At 34.1% G+C, this 15,778-nt stretch overlaps 1 protein-coding gene and 1 long non-coding RNA gene across 2 annotated transcripts; one reads left to right on the top strand and one right to left on the bottom strand.

Annotated features, from left to right (window-relative positions):
• Nucleotides 1-790: 790 nt before the first annotated feature.
• On the bottom strand, nt 791-8,451 carry LOC110900184. Its single transcript, XR_002570826.2, has 5 exons — nt 8,028-8,451; nt 5,196-5,410; nt 5,018-5,122; nt 4,466-4,616; nt 791-973 (listed from the first exon to the last, which is right to left on the bottom strand). It is a non-coding gene; the product is annotated as an uncharacterized LOC110900184 (long non-coding RNA).
• Nucleotides 8,452-11,047: 2,596 nt separating this feature from the next.
• On the top strand, nt 11,048-11,599 carry LOC110902251 (protein SICKLE-like). Its single transcript, XM_022148957.1, has one exon. It carries the CDS (start codon nt 11,048-11,050, stop codon nt 11,597-11,599), a length of 552 nt encoding a protein of 183 aa, XP_022004649.1.
• The last annotated feature ends 4,179 nt before the right edge of the window (nt 11,600-15,778 follow it).

Raw genomic sequence — 15,778 nt, 5'->3', positions numbered from 1 at the left:
ACCTTTTTATATATAATTTAAAAATATTATTAAATTTAATAGTAACCGCAATATTATATAAAAGATTTTAAATTCACATAAATTATATATTGATTATTTGACTTACCAGGAATTTTAGTATTGAATATTATAAATTAGAAAAAAAAAGTTAAAAAATTTAAGTAAAACTGTAATGTTAATAGGGAAAATATCACATGACACTAACTGGAATCGTTTATTAAAATAAGATTTTCAAAAGTACTTGTGGCAACATGACACTAAATGGAATCGTCAGAATGAGAATTTCGAAAATACTTTTGGTAAAAACAAATTATATAAAACAATTAAGATTTTTTAGGATGACAAATAGTTGTTATTTGTTTTTAATCTCTTCAAATAAAAATCATGTCCTATTCATAAATAGATGATAGCTATGACATCAATCCATAGGAAAGTTGAATCCATTTAGAAAATATTTGCATTCTTTTTAAGCGTCAGAAAATTTTGGGTTTTATCCACCATTAAATGGGGAAAGAATAATTATTAAATAGATATATAATTAATTAATTTAAATTTAAAATAAAACATATATAATAATTATGAGGTTAGAGGAGAGAATGACATGTGACATTATTTGTAGTCTTTTATTAATATTTAGATTTTAGTATAGTATTTATATTAAATATTAAATTAAATTCTTACGCCACTCACATACTCATTGAATTGTCATAAAAAATAACTAAAATCATAAAGCAAAACCAGTGACACTTGGAGAATAAAAAACATAGTGACATTTAATTAAAAAGTTAGGTTAAGTGAACTTACATTAAATCGATGATAATCAGAGTTGAAGTGAGAGTGGTGGTGGTGAAGTGAACGGAAACTGTAATTACAAGTATTACACGTCGGTCTCGACTAATATTCTTCACTTTCGTACAAGTATTACACGTGCGTCTTGACGAATATTCTTCACCTCCGCCCTTGGAAAATGGAACTGATTTAAGTCACATTGGAGATTGATGGTTAAGTTGGGTCGAGTCGAGCTTGTTATATAAGTCAATTAAGCCCAAACTAACATTAGACTATCGACATTAAACCTAATCCAATCTTTAATAAAAAAAAACTAATTTTCGTTTCTTCTGTATACACAACTCAAGTCAATTTTGAATACAGATTCACAACCCAACCCAACCCAACTTTTCAATTTTCGCTCCCGGATAGTCCCTGGCACAGATGGAGGTTTGTTTTTGGTGTTAAGTGGGTGAGAAATGACCAAAACACCCTTATCATTAAAAGTTGAGGACAAACCAAACCATATTCAGATCAAACAAAAATGGCTTCAGCAGTATCGGTGACATTTCGCCTGAATCACCCCTCCCAATCCCATTCTCTCAAATCAAAACCTCATTTCACCTTCCCTTTCAAACCCCTCCTCACCTTTTCCCCCTTACACAAACATCCAAAGCTCCAAATCGCCGCAAAATCTACTGACGTCTCCAAAGAAGACATACCACCGGCATCAGAACCCGTAGCTGAAACCGATGACTTCGATAAATGCAGGTTAGAGGAGAAATTCGCAGACCTAAACACCGGAATTTACGAGTGTCGGTCGTGCGGGTACTTGTACAACGAGGCCGCCGGCGACCATCGTACCCGATAGCTCCAAGACTACCGTTCGACAGAGTGCCGGACGATTGGAGATCTATCTATCAATGTTTGAGGAAATTATGGATGAATTCAGTTACAAAATTAAGAGATGAATTCTATTTGCTACAATGAATGTGGTGATGATGTTGTTGATGTAAGTAAGTAAGTAAGAAGATGTCGATTTGGGGGAAGATGAATGAAGAAGATGAAAGGTATATGATTACACAGCGTATATGAATGTGGTTGTGGCACTGGTGGCTGAGTGAAGTGCAAATGAAGAAGATGTCTTTTGGGGTTTTTAATAATAAGGGTATTTTGGTCATTTCACATCAACTTAACTGAAAAACTAGCTCCCATCCACGCTAGGGACTATCCTGGAACGAAATTGAAAAAGTTGGGGACTATAGCTGTAATTTTAAAAAGTTAGGGACTAAATGTGAAAAAATAACAAACCATATGGACTATCCGGACATTTAACTCTTTTTTTAATCATTTGGGCGACTTAGGTTGGGAGAACGTCACCAATGATCATGGTTGCAAAAGTCGCTAGGCGCTCCCTAGTCGGATTCGGGAATACTCGGGAAGTACTCGGCTTAGGCGGAGATTACTTGGGGAGTAATTGGCCTGGGAGACCAGTACTCGTGCCTCGGCAGCCTACCTTGTAGCGAGTACTCGGGGAATACTCGGAGCCTAGGCGGGACTTTTACAACCATGCCAATGATAATGATGTTAGTCTTACTAGATAATAGAATACTAGGGTAACTAAATTTAGGACTCTTTTACTCTTCTTTTTTTTATACATATACATAATACACGTATCTATTTTAATATTATCATACAAAATATATGAACTATTTTTAGTCTCGAATTATTAGGTTATATTTGATGATCGGTCACTAATAATATTTGTCGACCTAAACTGTTAAAATTCAACAGAATTTCACTTCATGATATATCATCTTATGATAATAGAGTAGGGATAATTGTTAATTAAGTTGGGTTAATCGACTTTGTTGTTAGAACTTACATAGGAACTTTTGAGTTTATAAAAGTAAAAAGTGGTTGTTACTCCAAACCAAGTGTAATTTGGTTATTTAACTATAGAAGAGGGTGAGAAATAAACCAACGGGGACGGCCGGTTAAATGCACTTAAATCAAAAGAGACCAGGTCGAATGGTGACTAAACCAGTCCTATAGTAACTTGTTCGGTCTATGCTCCATGAGAGACACCCTCCATTTGATAACTTAGAGACAAAAATATATTAAAATAATAAAGGGGGATGGTGGTTCGGGTCATGACCACACCCTTATGGTAGTAGTTTGGATGATGGATTAGAGGTAGGTGAGATGACACCTATGTGGAGGGTCATGGTGGTCATGAAGATCATGACCACAACCTTTAGCCTAAGTAACCATGTTGATTAGTCAAAGGTCCGATTAAGACAAAGTATGAGAGAATGCGATATTGGAGATTGCTGGTTAAGTTGGGCCGAGTCCAGCTTGTTATATAACTCACTTAAGCCAAAACTAATATTAGACTATCCACATTCAAAACCGAATCCAATCTTTAATAAAAAAAAACTAATTTTTCTTTCTACCGTATACACAAGTTACAACACAACACATTAACACAACCCAATTCTTTTTGATACACATTCACAACCCAACCCATATTTTTATAAAATAATTGTAACACATGGTTATTGTTATTGTATTAAGAATAATAATGTTAAAAACAATTATTTCTATTTCAAAACAACCAAAAGTTATTTATTTTTAATATAAAAGTTAAACGGTCAATATATATAATATATTAGAAAATATATATTTTTGAATGCGTTTTTAATAAATTACTATGTTTAAATATTATCAAGTATTTGAGTAAATAGTTATTGGGTGGAATTGGTAGTTAAGAAATAAAAAAATAAAAATTAGAAGATGGAACCTATCCAATTTTAATAAGTGTCAAAAGAACAGGGGTAACCTCTTGCAACCTTGGGTTGCTTGGCCAACCAGGTTGTGGAGAAAAATTGATTTTTTTTAAATTATTTGGGCAACCTAGGTTGGGAGAACGTCACCAACGGTGATAGTCTTACTGGATTATAGAATATTAGGGTAACTAAATTTAGTACTCTTTTACTGTTCTTTTCTTATACATATACATAATACATGTATCTATTTTAATTTAATATTATCATACAAAATACATGAACTTTTTTTAGTATCGCATTATTAGGTTATATTTGATGATCGGTCACTAATAATATTTGTCGACCTAAACTGTTAAAATTCAACACGATTTCACTTCATGATATATCATCTTATGATAATACAGTAGGGATAATTGTTACTTAAGTTGGGTTAATCGACTTTGTTGTTAGAACTTACATAGGAACTTTTGAGTTTATAAAAGTAAAAAGTGGTTGTTACTCCAAACAAAGTGTAATTTGGTAATTTGACTATATATGACTATATAAGAGGGTGAAAAATAGTGTGTAAAAACCAACAGAGACGGCCGGTTAAATGCACTTAAATCAAAAGAGACCAGTTCGAATGGTGACTAAACCAGTCCTATAGTAACTTGTTCGGTCTATGCTCCATGAGAGACACCCTCTATTTGATAATAAAGAGGGTGATATTAAAATAATAAAGAGGGATAATGGTTTGGGTCATGACCACACCCTTAGGGTAGTGGTTTTGGATGGTGGATTAGAGGTGGGTGACATGACGCCTATGTGGAGGGTCATGACCACAACCTTTAGCCTAAGTAACCATTTTGATTAGTCAAAGGTCCGGTTAAGACAAGGTATGAGAGATTGCGATATCTGAGATTGCATACCATTGGAACTGTTCATTTAAAGCTGCATGAAGATATTGCGTCTTTTCTAGGCTCTGGTAAGAACATCTTCTTTGGTGTACTGGCTTTCGGATGCGGCACCGTTGCTGTCACCACCTGGACTGCTTGTGTCGCAAGAGGTGATTCGGGAATCCTGGAGGTGCAAAATGGTATGATTGACATGAGAATCTTTTAATAAAAAAATTGGTGGGAACAAACCGAGATGAGAATTTGATAGGTTAAGGCAAAGATGACAATACCAATGCACTATTTAAGAACATGTAGACTGGGGCTATGTTTTATTTTCGAAAAGGTCAAACGGGTAATTAAATTGAAAATGGCTGGAACGGGTCAAAAGTTGTCTATCCAACTAATATAGTTTTTGTAATCAGGTTTGAGACTTGAAAACACTAATGGTTTATAAACATATTTAAAATGTTTTGACATAAAGTATTTTTGGGTCAACCCAGTACACCACATCTTTGACCAGTACAAAGTTAACTCACTTTGACCTGTTATTCATATTTCAACCCTCCAACCAACCCATTTTGGCACCTCTAAAACACTTAAGCTCAGAATCTGCTGAAACTGGAAAGCTGTTCCATCAGGTAGAAATGTTCCATATGTATCTGTCACTGCATCAACGGGGAACGATATAACCTGTGAATATAAGAGAGTAATTAGACATGTGAAAACATGACTTTCACAAGGCCGATCTAAACGGTTCACTCACCTTCCAAAATCCAGAGTGCTGCTATGCTAATCTCTAGGCATAAACATCTTGAATAGCCAGGTAATCATGACATTCTTACAAATGTGAATGCATGAGATATGTTTGCTTCAGAACAAAACAAGTGCTAATAATCACCTTCATAGAGTAATCATGACGTAAAGCCTACAAGCTTCCGGTGATTCAAGTTTACGGTGATTGAATGTAGGTGTTGTTGCCTGAAAATATACACTGTCACTCCAACGTCATGTACATACATCTATAACACATAAAAAGTACAAGTATCATGTGACACACTCTTGATAAGGTGGGCCCGCTCCTGGATACACGTAACGGATACACAAGCGTGTCCATCTTATACCAAACCATACAATGAGCTAGATCAAAATGCATAACAGAGTTCAAGAATCCTACATGGCCAAATCAATTAGCTCTAATAATTGAAGGTGATGAATGCAGAGTTTGATAGAGCATCAGAAACAACGAAACAGTAAACTGATAGCATAAGAATGAACAGTAATTTAACAAGTTAGTCATATAACGTCACTAAATTTGAAATGTTCGTTTAATATAATCAGATGGGACCACAACAACATCAAATTAGGTCACCTCTACACACTGGCGTTACAAATCATAGTCTATCTGTATCCACCGCTCAGTGAGGTGAACGAAGTCATATTTCATCGTATAGCTCTTTTACCTGCCCTACTTTGACTATAAAGGTCAAAACAACAATTTTCCAAAATTGGAATTGATATGAATATATTTTGATTTTCATAAAAAGAATTAATATGTATTTTAAAACATACCTTATTTAAGGCATATTCATTCTGCTGTCGAATTGAAGCTCCTGCAGACAGTGGCGGATCCAGGAATTTTTTCCAAGGGGTTCACTTTTTTAAATGTTCAAATATCATATGTCAGAACTTAAAAATTACGGGTCGGTTCGCCGGTTCAGGTCGGATAAGGTTCTCTACGAGATTTCATCTTTTAAAAAGATTGCGTTACATTCATGATGTTGGTCTTGCAACTTTCCGAAAAGATTTTTAACAATAAGTTAAAGAACAAAAAGATGAAAGGAAGTCAGCAAGCAGCCATCAAAAAACAATGTTCACAGATTCCAGATTATAAAAACCGTAATCTGATGATAAAAAAGAAACAATCAAGATTCAAGAATGTGCTACAAATAACACCTCTGAAAAGATTTCAAATATTAAATTATAGAACAAACAGAGGAAAGCAAGCAACCTTCAAGAAACATTTTCACAAGATCCTTTTAAAAAACTCACAAAAGCCAAATTATAAAACAATACATTGATGATTAAACAGAAAAACCCAAATAAATACATACATAAAGATTTAAGAATGTGATTGCAAGAAACTGATAGAAAAGAAATAGTAGTTAAAAAAATGCAAGAACATACAGAGAAGGTTCTTGTAGCCTTCATGGCTACCACACCCACTTCTCAAATCATCATCAACAGCATCATCTTCCTCTGTTCTTTGAGGGTTATTCAGTGTGTGTTTGGGTCTGAGTGTCATTAGGAAAGGGCAACAATAGGGACGAACAACTAAAAGTAAAACCCTAATGGCGTATATCGTTTTTAGGTAAAAATAAAAATAAAAAAGCGCCAAAAAACGCAACAAATGGCTTTAATCAGACTCGGACTCTGGACCTCATGTACAACAAGTGCGGGCACTTACAACTGGACCATCTATAGATTTGTTCACAAGGTTCCCCTATAAAATATTAAAGGGTTCCTTCGGAATTTTATATATAATTTAACACTATAAGTTACGAACCGAACGGGTTCCTGGGAACACCCTAGCTAGCTGTAAATCCGCCCCTGCCTGCAGAATGTGCAATTTCAACCCATTTACTTATGAATGTCAAGATGGGTCGATTTGGTTTGTTTTCCACTTTTTCTATCTCAAACTGACCAGATATATAGGGGCATATGGCTTTAAAGTTTACACTTTATTAGTGAAGCGGGTCATATAATGAGCATTTGTATTCCGTCGTCTTAATAGCATAAATAGAATGTTGATGAAGATTGTTGTTTACAGTAATGTGTATTTTTTACCATTTAATTCACAGCTTGTAAATAAAAAAATTATAAAAATGCTTTGCATAGGGACTAATAAGAGCTGTCATTTGAATCTCATATTCATGTAAAATGAAATACTACCCCATTAGTCTCTGTAGATTGTAGAAGACCATGTTAGTCCCTATACTATAGTACTTTGTCTAAAAAATACTACCCCCAAATTGGATTTATTAGGTTGAAAAAAGAGACATACACATACATATATATATATATATATATAAGTTGAACCAATAAACTGGTTACTACATACATACATGAACACATACATACATGAACACATACATATATATAAGTTGAACCAATAAACTGGTTACTACATACATACATATATATAAGTTGAACCAATAAACTGTTTACTACATACATACATGAACACATACAGATATATGTAGGGGAAGACCATGAAGCTGCAATTTGAATTACAAGAAACAGCCATTCTACTCATAAGTTAGTTTACATCCAAAGTAACCAGTAACAACAGTTGATGAACAAAACACAGAATCAAGATTCAAACAGAAAATTGCAATTAGAATTCATAAAATTGAAGTACTAATCAGCAAATCAAACCCATCAATCATCAATTGAGCTTCAAATCCAACAGTGCAAACAGAGTATCAGAATCAGGGCACAAACAATAGTAAGTTACTAATCGAAATTCCAATTGTATCTAGATCAGAAATCAGCATATAAACGCAATTGGAACTCATAAAATTGAGGTGATACTTACAGGATGCTTTCTCGTGTACTCTCTAAACCCTAATTTCATCCTCTCATTCTCATCACAAACCTCCCAATCTTTCAGTCCTTCATAACCCTACCTATTTAGTTTCAATCAACAGCTGCTATTTCTCCACCAATCCGTGAAACCGACACCCATGAGATGAGAGAGGAAGAGATTTCATGAAAAGATGAAGAAGATGATGATGATAAACAGAGTTGGGTTTGTGTAATTTAGGGGTAGCATCAGCTCTAGGACTGGCCAACTAGTATAATGACACAAATTAATAACCGGGATGAATCGGCGACGACGACACAATGGCCGGAAGTGAACTCCGTTCGTCTCCAAAGCGGGAAGAAGATTAACTGGTTTAAGTCGCATAATAGGCCATTAATGATTAGGTTGGGCCAAGTCCAACTTGTTAAACAAAGTCACTTAAACCCAACTTAATATTACTAATAATTGGTTTCAAACTGGCCCGAAAAGGTGGTTTGTACTTTGTAATCGGTTTTGGAATATATACTTTTGAGACCAGTTAAACCAACTGAGCCAAATTGATTAAACCTACTTTTGAAACCAATCTTTTCCTCCTCAAAAACCACTTCCGAGAGAAATTAGTTTTGGCTTTTGTTGAATCAAACCCGATTTTGAAAGGCTTTTTTCCGCTTAAAAAGCTAGTTTAAAACAAAGCTGGTTTTGACTCTTGTTAGCTCAAACCATTAACAAGTTTATTTTATTGAAATAATAACTTTAAATTAGGAAATAAATACAAGAAAACAATTTAACTAAATTACTTAGTTTTTATGGTGAAAAAAATCATGTAATAAAAAAATGAATACTTAGATTTAACACCCATACAAATCAAGTGCTTTTTTCAATATACCAATCATTAATTATTGAAACTTAATCATATTTAATAATTAGTTTACATTGGAAATTAACCTATGCAGTCCCCAAAGTCCAAACCCCTCGTGGCAATGCAAGTAATTGCACCGTTTAGATTACTTTTCATACACACAATAAGTAAACTGTATTTCGTTTGAATGAAGTTTTATAAAACAACAATTTATTTTGCTTTCTTTTTTGTCTTTTTCTCTAATGAATGAATTATAGCATGTAAAATTAACTTGGATATTTAGAATACTGATGAGCAAATCGTATCAAATCCTGTAAACGAACCGGTATCGTATCGGTACCAAATTTACTATACCAAATCATTTTCGGTACCAATTTGGTACCCACCTTTTGGCGTTTTCAGAATCGTTACTTTCGGTTCGACACCGGTCTAGCACCATACCTATATTTATTGATTTTTATCTTCAAATACCATACTGTATTGTACCGAGCATTTTCGGTGCCGGTACCTAATTTCGATGATTTTCCGGATCGGTACTTTCGCTGTCGTTACCGGTACCGAGCTCATCATTATATTAATGTGTTAGTACCGTAATAACTGAACTGAAAACAACCGAATTTTCAACGTGTAGGACGTGTGGGTCCTATTATCATATATTAGGTTATTTAAAATCGTTTTTTTATGACGGCGTGACCATCCTTACCATGTCATTTTATTTATGTTTTGATATTCGGTATCTGTTTGCTGTTGCTGACACGCCTTTTGTAGTCATTGAGTCCCGCCGCAACGCGCGGGCAAAAAAATAACTAGTTTATTTGAAAAGGAGACATATATAGATTCTCAAATCGCCAATTTGTATATCAGTTCCAACTCTCGTTACTAAAATCAGTTTGGACTCGAACCTGTTTAAAAAACCAGGATAGTTAGAAAACTATAGGTTTAAAAAAGCGAAACGGTTACTACACGGCCAATTTGTATAGAATCAAATATTTTCCTTCATAACCGGTTTACAACCAAACCGTTTTGACTCAAAATGGTTTTGACCAAAGTTGACCAAACCAATCCGGTTTTTCTAAAAAAACAAATGTACACCTATACAACATTCTATAGATGAAATAGTTTATGTTGGGTTTAATCAAAGTTACTTTTAAACATTTTTCCACAACAAATTAAAAAATAAATAAAGCGATGGATGGTTTCAAAATGTAGCAATACTTCAGGGTCTTTTAGGTAATTACACTTTAAATTTGTACCAAACCAGTAACAAAACTAATATAAACAATGTCCGAAAAGAAAAACTTTGAACTCTTCCGTTTGTTTGTTGAAGAGTTGCTTTGATTCTGCAACGTAATACACGTTACCTCTCTCTCTCTCTCTCGTTCCTGTTTACTCAAATATTAATTTGAGGTTAAATTTCTAATTCGTAGTATACTTATAATATGTATATGTATGTTTCCGTATTCTTCTAGGGTTATTCGCCAATTCCTGATTTAAGCCCTAATTTGTTGCCAAATTGCTTAAATTAATGTAAACTGGTAACTTATAACGTTTCCGGTCTGATTGTTGCATACACGTTTGGTGTTCTATATATATTCTTGATTTCACCATTTGAACGTGAAAGTTTACATCTCTGCGTGACTTGTTGGGGCTTAAACGGATAATCATTGAATCTGTGTTTAGTTAATTAACCTTTTAAGATGATTGGATTGGAGGCAAATAACTTTTGAGAGATCGTCACTAAACAAATATTATAAATTGCGAATTGATGCTATGTTTTTATATATGTAGCAATATGAATATCAAATGGGTGATCATGTTGTACAAGTCTAAACGGGTCAATTTTACTAACCATTTTAGTCAAATCATATTACTGCAGTAACATTCTTAATTTTTGAGTGACCAACTTAAGAGGTTTTATGAATTACAAATACACTTTGAGCAACTTTCAGCTTGTTTGACCCGTTCCCTTTTAAGCCATCTAAAAAACATTATTTTACTCATTTATAACTGGAATTGACCCAATCAGTAAATGGGTTGAAATTGCCATTTCTTATGCATACAACGGTAGTTTGATTTTCTTTATATTCATTTTTCTTATGTTTTCGGCAAGCATTAAATTGATTTTCTTATTAATTTACTTAATTATTTTTTGGTTCAACAGGTTTGCAGACCAATGAAACGTTTCTCACCTTCCCTTCAACCCCATATAAACCAATCGCCAAATCCGCAAATGCAACAATCACATGGATATTATGCAAGTTTTAATCATGCTTATTCATCTAACCTACCACAGAGTAGCTATTTACCGAACCCGAGTTGGAGGGGCAATAGTCCTCACCCTAGAGGTTACTGTAGTCCACCAGGTGTCGGTTTTCCTAGCCCGCAAACCCACTTCACCAATGGTCCAAGATATGGGAGAGGGAGAGGTTGTGGGTCAGGACAGGGTGGAGGGCGAGGGCAGGGCCATAATCATGTATCGGCAGAAGAACAACGGCCCGATTGTTTCTTCAACAAGTCAATGTTGGAAGACCCTTGGAAGTTTCTAGAACCAGTAATTTGGAAGTCACTCAAAAAGCAGTGGCTTCCACCTTCTCTTAATGCGAAAAAACCTAGAGTTTCAGAATCTCAAAGACAGTCTAGTTCACAGCCTAGCCTTGCTGAAATATTGGCTGCATCTTTTAATGAAGTTGCAGAGGATGTACCCGATGCTGAATGTTTTTTCTAGGGTTTTGTTTGGATTTGTTTATGGAGGATGATGTGATGTGCAGACTTTGAATTACAAATCATAGTCTAGGCCATCTCACCACGGATCCTACGTGCAAGCTGGATATTCTTAGGCTTGATCGTTACTCGTTCAGCATGAATCACGCACAGATTAGTGGCCACGCTTCAGCAGCCTCCTGGAGAGCAGCTACAGCGGAGCTCGGAAATCGTAGATCTGTTTTGATATCTTGTGAGCGATTTCTCTCACGAGCCTCTGGAAAGGAAGTTTCATAAGCTCAGTACTCTTCTGATACTTGGTATCTCTCTAGGCCTGAATCTTTGTGGCTTCTTTACACCTCGGGTGACGGAGCAGACTCCCATAATAGTCATTTTTGCACATTATATCTGTGTGTACCTTCCTGTTATAAAGTTTTAGATGAATCTTTCTACACGACCATTTTGTAATGTTACTGTGAATACCGAAAATGTTGGTGTTAAAGCATGCCGTGTGAATGTGTAATTAGATATAAAATAATATAGTTAGTCCGTGTAAAGACATGCATGGCCAATATATATTATCATTTTATTGCGAAAGGGTCTTAGACCGCTAGGTTAATTTAAGTTCATCTATGTTTTTTCCTAAAGTTAAATGTCATTTTAGTCCCTGTGGTTTGAACCATTTTACCAGTTTAGTCCAAAGGTTTGAAACGTTGCCATTTTAATCCACTGGGTTAACTTCGTCCATTTTTTTGTTAGCTAGAAGGGTAATTCGATCATTTGATTTGCCCTTTTAGTTAACAAAATTACATATAAAATGACTGAAATGCCCTTCTAGTTAACAAAATAAAGGGATGAAGTTAACCCAGTGGACTTAAATGACAACGTTTGAAACTATTTGAACTAAAATGGCAACATTTCAAAACCTTTGAACTAAACTGGCAAAATGACCCAAACCAAGGGACTAAAATGGCATTTAACTCTTTTTCCTAATTGTAACTATTTGGTTAAACATAGTTATATCGATCTGTACAAATCATAATCTCATGTTCAATAAAACAGTTTAACTAGATCATTTGGTTAGTCGCATTAGTAAAAGCATTTGATGCATAAAAAAAGAAATATTTAGATTATCAAACATGCATTTTGAAGACCACTTGCCCGACACAAGCTGCTATATTTTATTTAGCTAATCACGTTGGTTTATTAGAAGGGTGTTACAAAAGAAAAAAAAAAGCCATACAAACATACCTTTTTAAGGATTTTCACAATAGTTTTGAGTGTTCGACCTACTCTCTTTCAGTTTACATAAGATATAAAATATAATTATTCTCTGTGTACTTTAGATATGTGCATGAGCCATTTAGTTTATCATGCTATCTTGAACGATCTTAGAAATTTTGGTTACTTATATATGATCATCTATTATTTCTCATCATAACTCTTTTGTAAGACACATATAATTACATCAATATATACAAAGGGAAACTCTCAGATTTAACAACACAATTTAACTATATATTTTAGTTTGCACGTTAATTAAATTATTTATCAAAAAAATTAATAACTAGATCTAACAAATATGCAGATCAGTTAGTTATGTAGTGACCCGACCCAGTCCTTTTTACTTTTCTCTTTGTGAGTGGGCTTCAGCCCAGCAGGATAAAACCAAGACTGGGCCTTATCGTCTCCGACTAATTGCTGCATTCGCGTTTAGGTAATTATTATTGCAGTATTTAGTATGTGTAATATTGAAAGAATGATAGGGATGTAGATAGTAATAAAATTCATATTTGTTTATTGATGTTCTTGGTCCTCTTGGTCAACATATTTTAACAATTCTTTTGTTTGGGAGTATGTAAAGTGTAGGTATATATAGCTGTCAGCTAGCTACATAACAACGAATTGGTTTATACTTTTTTTTATTAGATTTCATGGATTATATTTATAATTAAAGTCTAGTCGTCAATGGTTAAAGAAATCACTTTTTTTTTCTTTTTAAACGACAACTTTCATTAAAACGAACCAAAGACGCCAACCACAGTTAACAAGATACTAACACGGAGATGCTACAAAACACATAAAGAAATCATTTTATTGTTGTGTCACACCCATGGTCTGATGAAAGAAATTGTTTATTGAGCTTGAATGAAAATAAACTAATATGAAGTTTGTATGACTAGAAAACTTGACCATTCATTTTATTGATTTAATTTAGTTTAAAAGAACACAATAGTGTAGTTATACCACCCCCTTGATACATATTACAAAGGTAACCAATCTGAAAGGCCAACGCCTACTAGTAAACAAAGCAGCAATGCTTGAACAATATGTGATTTACGGATGTTTTAACAATGAGAGATAAGATAGCTGAAAGTTTGACTCCATGTTTTGACAACATATTCTCAAATCGGTGACCAGTTGGACGTCATGAGATGACTCAATACGTTAACAATGATATATACATAGGTAGGCAGGTAAGGTGATTGAAGTTGCTCTATTAAATGATGATTTATTTAAACATCCTATATAAAAATCCATTGTTATAAAAATGTAGTTAACTTGTAGCAATAATCAACATGTATATACTCCTCCTATACCTGATACAATTTGGGCCTACAAGGGCTGAAAACGGGAAATTAAGTGGCCATTTGCCTATGATAGTTGTTGTTGGGCTCAAACCAACAGCCCAAATGCAGTACATATTTTAAAAAACAATCACAGTGGGCCGCGTGCAATTGTTCTTCACATCAGGTGCGTGCGTTCGAACCGCCACTTTTCCACATAATCACGCTCCCAAAAAGTAATTTATGCCTGCGTTTTAGTTGCTATTTTGATTTCAATCGTTGCCCTCTTTGTGGGTTTGTTTTTTATTGTAAATTTCTGATATTTGTGACTAGTGTTTTCTTGTTCGTGTTTTTTTGCGGTTGATTTATGAACTAGAGGGTTTTTACGCAGATGTGAAATTGGGAATGTATGTTGCGCTCTTGTATGTTTGTTGGTTTTGTTTTTGCTTGTTTTGGAAGGGATTTTAGCTATTGAGTTTGCATGCACACCAGGTGTTTGGTTTAATGCCTCAAAGAAAGATGCCTCTTTTTGTTACAATTTTTGAAATGAATTTGTTTTCAGTGTGTAACTATGTGGCGTTTAGGAGGGGTTCTCAGGTTGTTAATTTGTTTAGAACATAAGATGATGGCTGGGTATTTTGTTCTATTCATATCTAAATCATAGATGTAATTGAACACTTGGTAAAATGAATTAGTTAAGCTGGCTTCTTATTTGAGAACCCATATATAAAGAAATTAGCAATTACTCGATAACAAATAGGCTTACATGTATATCTGAATAAATTAGAATATTTCTTGGTCAAAACATTATCCCTTTGACCCGTTTTAACCAACCCGTTTCTGGCCTCCATTGGTGTATAGCCACTTTTTTGTTTGTTTAAAGATGAATTTTTTATATATATAAATTCAGTTGTGGGGTTTGGAGAACATGCATGCTTGCCATTTCACTCTGTCTAAGCTTTTGTAAGTAAGATATTTTTTTTTAGTTTATAATTTATGCATCATTTTGATAGACAATACATTCTTGCTGAACTGAGGGAGCATAAAAACTCTTATACTGACTTTGACTTTTTTTCAACTTGTTTTACTGCTTTCATGCTATTGGTTCAATCGACTTCAATGTGTATGTAGTGTAGATTTTTAATAAAATCAGAAAATTGATCATGTGTATTCCTTAGCTTCTTTTGTAAACTAGATCGACATTCATTTTGTAGTTATCCAGTAGATCATTTTTCATGTCCAAATTGGGGATGAGTTCTAAATTAGGGTTCTTGAACCTAAAAGTCGAGGTTTTCCATTTAATTGATTCAAAGAAATAAAGTTTGTAAATAACAGGTTATATGGATGTTGATATATACCTAGACTCATATTTATATATGGATAAATTTCGCATACCCTTGAACGAGTGACCCACTGACCCGTTTCTTTTTCAGGAAAGTTTATGAGCTTTTATTAACTGATTATGTTATTTGTTCATAAAAGTAGAACTTTAGTTTGATGGCTGTGTGTAGATTTGCTTTTGGAAATGGTCACTTAATCTGTTAATTGGACTATATCTATGTGATTCATTTGGATATTTTAGGCTGCTAATGTTCACTTTGAAAGTAGTTTAAAAAGTAGGTATGTTCTGATTTTTT

The sequence above is a fragment of the Helianthus annuus genome, chromosome 13 (genome assembly GCF_002127325.2).
Source record: "Helianthus annuus cultivar XRQ/B chromosome 13, HanXRQr2.0-SUNRISE, whole genome shotgun sequence".
NCBI classification, from domain to species: Eukaryota; Viridiplantae; Streptophyta; class Magnoliopsida; order Asterales; family Asteraceae; genus Helianthus; species Helianthus annuus.
Note: the sequence above shows the minus strand (reverse complement) of the source record. Positions and strands in the feature narration are given on the sequence as shown.

What these genes read in the sequence shown, in the direction of transcription:
- LOC110902251 (XM_022148957.1), top strand. Translation starts at nt 11,048, where the DNA reads ATGAAACGTTTCTCACCTTCCCTTCAACCCCATATAAACCAATCGCCA.